A 6,841-nucleotide genomic window follows, 5' to 3' on the forward strand; every position below is an offset into this window, starting at 1 on the left:
AGCTGTGATCCTTAAAGTAGAACTAGCAGCCTAGAGCTACTACATTGAAAGTTTTGTCCACATTTTCAAATCATATTCGAAGCGCTTCAGGAAAATGAGTATGGATTGTAGACATGGGACGAATATAGCAAGCAAACAGACAAAAACAACAACCACAAAAACCCCAAACAAAACAAAACATATCAACTGCAAAGTGTGGGAAAGTAAGTATTATAATGCTATATTTATCATTATCATCTCACGTGACAGACACCCACCCCAGTCCCCCTAAGCCTTCAGTTGGTATCAGAAGCTGCTTTACTGATGATGGCATTCCTCAGAACGCCTCTGACGTCCTTGTTCCGCAGAGTGTAAATCAGGGGGTTGAGTAAGGGGGTGACAAAAGTGTAGACCAGGGTGATCCTCATCCTCTGGGGTGCTGGGCTGCGGACGTAGGTAGACCAGGCTGCAGCAGCCATACTGCAGCAAGACCACGGTGAGGTGAGAGAAACGGGCGGAGAAGGCTCGGTGGCGGCCCTCAGCAGAACGGATGCGCAGGATGGCGGAGGTGATGAACACATAGGAGACAGAAATAAGGATGAAGGGGACGGTCAGAACGAGGTTGCTCACGACATAGAGGACAGCCTGGTGCAAGCGGGTGTCCGCGCAGGCCAGCCGCAGGACCGGCGGCACATCACGCAGGAAGTGGTTGATTTCCCGGCGGTGCCCGCAGAAGGACAGGGGGAAGATTAAGGAGATGAGCTGCAGGGAGAGGAAGAGGGCCAGGCCCACGGCACAGACCGCCATTTGGATGCACAGCTTCTGGGTCATGATGAGCGTGTCGTGCAGTGGGTGGCAGATGGCCACATAGCGATCGTAGGCCATGACTGCCAAGAGAAAACAGTCAGTGCTGCCAAGGGTGACAAAAAGGAACATTTGGGTCCCACAGCCAGCTAAGGGAATGGGCTTCCGGGCCTCCAGAATGTTGGAAAGCATCAAAGGCACCACAACGGAGGTGTAGCAGATTTCCAGGAGAGACAGATTGGACAGGAAGAAATACATAGGGGTGTGGAGGGCGCTGTGTGCTTACACTGCCCAGATGATGGCTGTGTTGCCGCAAAGGATCATCAAGTAGAGGAGGTGGAAGAGGATGAAGAGGAGGGCCTGGAATTCCAGGACGGTGGTGAAGACTCGAAACACAAACGCAGTGGGGCCGGATTGGTTGAGGACAGGGCTTCTAGCAAACATGTCTCCTGCAAAAGAAGAGCAGAAAGTGCTGAACCTTCCTTTACTGAGTTACTTAATTGCCTGAGTAGAATCAGGGATTTAAAATTTGATTTTTGATTTGGAATTACCTATTTAGTATACCGTTTCCAATCTCCATGTTTGGGAATGAATTCACAATAGAGGGCATGGTATATTCTTCCTCGGAAATCATGAACGGGATAGATTCTAATCTGTGAAAGTTTCTGGCGACAGAGATGTCACCAGATGTTCCTGGAGAAACTTTTTTTTTTTTTGACTCTGGTATTTAAAATCCAATTGACAAACGCTAATTCTTTATTTGTATTTAATTAAACTAAAGAGTTGTATACAGTTTTACTTTGTTATCCATGGGGGATTGCTTCCAGGACCTCCTTGGATACCAAAATCCATGAATGCTCAAGTCGCTTTTACAAAATTGGATAGTATTTGCCTATAACCTGCACATATCTTCCCGTTTACTTTACATCCTCTCTAGATTACTTATAATACCTAACACAATGTAAATGCTATGTAAATAGTTGCTGGTGCCTGGCAAATTCAAGTTTTGCTTTTTGGAACTTTCTGGAAAATTTTTTTTCAGATTATTTTCTATTGTTGATTGGTTGAACCCACGGGTGCAGAACACACGGATAGGGAGGGCTGATCTAGCTGTAGATAGTTTCAAAATTAGATAAATGGACGTGATGTTTACTTTTTTGGTAAACATTCTTTATGAAATATAGCATACATACAGAGAACTTTACAAATTCTAAGTGTACAGTTTGATCTGTTTTTTACACAGTAAATATACCAATATAAACGCTACCAAGATTAAGAAATAGAACAATTCCAGTAAACTACAAGCATTCTTTATGTCTTCTCTCAGTCCTTATCCTTCACAAAGATAACTTCTCTCTTGACTTTTATCACTAAAGATTAGTTTAAGCTTCAATTTATATATGTAATAAGAAAGTGTGTACTTTATTGTAATTGGCCTCAACATTATGTCTGCAAAGTTATTTTTGCTGTTTCATATAGCAATACTGTTCTTTCCATTGCTTTATGGTATCCCATTTTTTATGGCTATACTATAATTTATTCATGAATTTTTCACTTTTCGTCCAGTTTTGAGTCCATATAAAACTAGGCAAACACCTTTTATTCCAGTCCTTTCTGATACATATTCTTTATCTATTTCCTCTTATTTGAGTACTTAAAAAAAGTTTCCAACCATGAACCTAAACTTTTAAGACTTGGACAGATTCAGATGAAAGGAACCTGTAAAGGAATCAGGTAAAAATGAAGTGGTGCTACTTGAGGGAAGAAAAGACAATAAGAAAACTAAAAATGCAATAGCAGAATTCAAACAGGCATTAAAACAATCAGGTGAGTAAGAGTTTTATGAGCATCTGGGAAGGGGAAAATACCTGTCAAGTAAACACTTTCTATAGTTTGGACTACAATTTTATTTTCAATAGAAAACCCCAAGAGACAACAGAGCAATGTCTACAGAGTTTTAAGAAAAACAAATTCTTGTGAAAGAATTCTATACCCAGGTTTAGTGATTTATGCTCAAAAGCAACAGAAAGATTTTCTCAGATTTACAAGGGTTTAGGAAACACAGGCATACCTCGGAGATGTGGGCTCAGTTCCAGACCACAGAAAGAAAATGAATATCGTGATAAAGCAAGTGACAACGTTTTTGGTTTCCTAGTGTATATAAAGTTGTGTTTACACCATATTATAGTCTACTAAGTGTGCAATAGCATTATGTCTAAAAAATGGGCATACCTTAATTAAAAAATGCTTCATTGCTAAAAAGTGTTAACAGTTATCTGAGTCTCAGATTTGCAATAGTGACATCAAAGATCACTGATCACAGGTCATTGTAAAAAAATAACGATAATGAAAAAGTTTGAAATATTACAAGAATTACCAAAATGTGATGCAGAAGCATGAAGTGAGCAAACGTTGTTGGAAAAATGGTGCCGAAAGACTTGCTTGATGCAAGGTTGCCACAAACCTTCAATTTGTAAAAAAAAAAGATGCAATATCTGTGAAGCACAATTAGGTGAAGTGTGATAAAATGAGGTATGCTTGCATACCATTCTAAATACAGTTAAAACAATTCCTCAACAAAAACTCTGGGTTGCTGGGTGATTAATCAGAACATATAATTCAAGATTGAGGAAGTTGTAATATAAAAACCTGATTTGAGAAATCAAAGAGTAAAATATGTATTTAACACTAAATGGTTAATGCAAATATTGTTAAAAGCAAAAAAATTCTAAGAATAATTATTGAAAACATACCTAATATAAAATGCAAAACATTAAAATAGCTATGCATATTTAAAACCACAAATTATACAACTGGGAAATTGGTGGGGAAGGATGGGAGAAATGAAAGTATACTAATTTCCTCAATCTATGGAAGGAAGAATTCAAGAGCTATTTCATGTAGATGTGACTAATTAGAGAAATCTCTATTCAAACATGTAATTCTGAATAATAAAATCATCAGAATATACACACAACATATCCACTCCAATCGACCTGATTTTAAAAAGTAAATATACCAATTTAAAAAAGTAAATATTGTGCAGAGAGAAAAAAGCTGAAAACAAAGGAAAATGTGAGCAAGCATATAAGATAAAATAGCTTAACATAAGCTGAGAAAAGTAAATATTTCACTTCTGAAAATAAGTTTAAGTGAGGTTTATGTTTTATTAAAGGAGTCTCACATTTACATGAAAAAATTCAACCAAGTTTACATATACTGACATAAAAAGGCTAGCATCACTTTTATTTAGCATTGTGCTTTATGGCATAGCCAATGCAAGAAGACAGAAAAAGGATGCAGAAGGTTTGATTGTTTAATTTAAGACATAACAGAACAAACTGAAAAATTGAGATGAAAAACATATCCATTATGGTGGTTAGTTCCAAATGGAATGTAGTAGGGAGTCTCAACTAATTCTTACTTAACTGATGTGTCAGATTAACCAATGCTCCTCATCCTCTCTGTACAATATACTAGATTATGCCCATGAAGTACTGAAAACAAAAGACCTATGGCTTATTCTCTGATATGTTTGAACATTCCTACAACCACAAATTGAATTGTATGCCTATAAGTCAGTTGGATTTCACCCAAGCCTAGTTAGACCATTTGGATTCATTTTTGTAATGATGTAATTTTATTACATTAAAATTCCAATATTTTTATTTTTTAAATTTATTTTTCATTCTTTTGGCCATGCAGCATGTGGGGTCTTAGTTCCCTGACCAGAGATTGAACCCGTGCCGCCTGCATTGGAAGCACAGAGTCTTAACCACTGGACCGCCAGGGAAGTCCTGACATTCAAATATTTTTAAAAGTGGAAGAAAACTAGAAGATAGTGTAGATAAATATTTTCCAGATCTCAGAGTACAACCAAGTGACTTAAAACCAAATGAGCAGAGAACATAAAAATATTGATATTTTGACAGAATAAAAATTTAAAATTTCTGTGTGTCAAAAGCACAATAAGCAAACTGAATAGAAAATGAAATTTTATAACGCAGAAAAAAATCATCTTCAGAAAAACAGGCAATTCAAAAAAGAAGAATTCAAAGGCAAACAAAACTATAAAAATTCAATTTCATTATTATTCAAATAAATATAAATTTAAATAAAATTGGATACTATTTTCTGCTTAGAAACCAACAGTTTTAGAAAAAAGTTAATACCTGGTTGTGAAAGTTGTGAAGAGGAATATATTCCCAAATATTGCTACTGGAAGTATAAAGTGCTATAAAGATGTGTGGAGTGCAATCTGGTAATATATAATAAAAGACTTGAAGAAATGCATTCACTTTGATTCAGCAATAATGTATTAAGGAATTTTTTATAAACTAACCATGTGTATGTGCATAAAATTGTTGACAGGAGTGTTCATTAAAGTTTTCAATATAATGGTGAAAAATTGTAAATATCAATAATGAGAAAATGCTTAAATTCACTGTGGTCTATCCATGTGATGGAACACTGCAATCATTTGAAAATGATGTTGCAGAAAAACACTTAGTAAGATTGGGAAGCTCATGCAAAAACAGATTATAAACAAGTGTTAAATCATGATTCCATTTAAAAAATAATTTCTGTTCATAAAAAATAAAAGAACATACCTTAAAATGTTAACAATGAGTATACCAGGTTGGTGGGATTTTAGTTTATGGCTTCTATATTTACAAATTTTACAAATTTTTATAACTACAAATTTTACCATGAATATACCCAATTTTGCAATCATATAATACATTAAAAAATTTCCTTTGTCTTTTGTTATTTTAACATAATGTTGGGAAGGAAGAATGGTAGCGTGTTGATCGGATGGATTTTTGTAGTCAATTAGATCTGGGTGTGAAAACTACCCTTATGCGCTAATTTAATTTTTACTTAATTATGTTACTTGACGAGCCTTGATTCACTAATGTGTGATTGGAGATGTGAATATGGAGCATTATGAGGACTTTATGAAAATTAAATGTTTCAAATATAAAATGTGCCTGGATATAACTAACACTGGACATAACAGGTGTCCAGTGAACATAACTGCCTTCCCTTCTCTTTTCTCATGATGGTGAGTTTCCCTTGGATATTTACCCTTCAGTTCTTATCTTTTCCAGAGTGGACAGTGAGGCGCCTCTAGAGTTGTATCCTCCCAGGCCTTGCAGTTGCTCTGCTAAACCTTGAAAATCAGAAGAAGAGTAAAAGAGAAAAGGAAGAAGAATAAAATAAAATGGATGAGACATTTCAGTAAAATAATGTGCTCATATACCATCAAAGCCAAGTAAGATAGACCTTGGCTCAGGAAAACATTTTAAAAAGAATCTATCTTATTAAGATTTGAATATCAAATGAGCAAGATTTGGTGCAAAACATACTTACTCTGTGGATAATGGAAGATATATAGTATTGGAGCCTGATATCTGCCAGGACAAGTTATACTAGGGCAATTTCAAGGGAAAAACCTAGCACATATATTCAAGGTGAGGCTATAATCTACTAAAAAATAAAACACATCAAATTTTGTACTTACATATTAGGGTTTTCCCTTTCAATGGTCACTTTCAAAGGTTTTGCACTTACTCTAATGGTGTTTCTTTCAAACCATTCTAGGATTGCCTCTGGGGGTTATTTTAAAAGACTGCACATTTTCTTGAATACCATTAGTTGTGACATATGTTCACACTTGGAGAATGCATTTGCTTTTTTTTCTTAATAGCAAAATATTTGAGGTACGGTGAGATAAAATATAGTAAATTAACCAGATGGCCCCATTTTGCACTATAGAGTTTGATCAGAACAGGAGTTGGTAAAGATAATACTGTTGTGAGTAGAAACATATGTTTTTCTTCAGCTTTTTTTGAAATATAAGAATAAATATTATCATTGCTATTAGGTGTACCATTCAAGATGTGTGGCAAAACCTTTGTGAAAATTTTCCTCATGTTCAAGTTTTCAACCATAAGTAATTGATTTTGTCATTCCAATTCATCTGTTTTGGCCACTGACCTTGAAGTAATCTCTCCATTGGCACAAATGAAAAATCTGACCATTTCAACATTTTCAT

At 35.6% G+C, this 6,841-nt stretch overlaps 1 protein-coding gene across 1 annotated transcript; it reads right to left on the reverse strand.

Moving 5' to 3' along the window:
* Positions 1-275: 275 nt before the first annotated feature.
* On the reverse strand, positions 276-5,955 carry LOC102990198 (olfactory receptor 10Q1-like). The gene is given in 3 exon segments (XM_024133119.1): positions 276-399; positions 401-1,232; positions 5,872-5,955. Coding segments are annotated over 2 exon segments (951 nt in total). The 5' UTR covers positions 1,228-1,232; positions 5,872-5,955.
* Positions 5,956-6,841: the final 886 nt, after the last annotated feature.

This window comes from Physeter macrocephalus, chromosome 16, assembly GCF_002837175.3.
Source record: "Physeter macrocephalus isolate SW-GA chromosome 16, ASM283717v5, whole genome shotgun sequence".
Lineage (NCBI taxonomy): Eukaryota > Metazoa > Chordata > Mammalia > Artiodactyla > Physeteridae > Physeter > Physeter macrocephalus.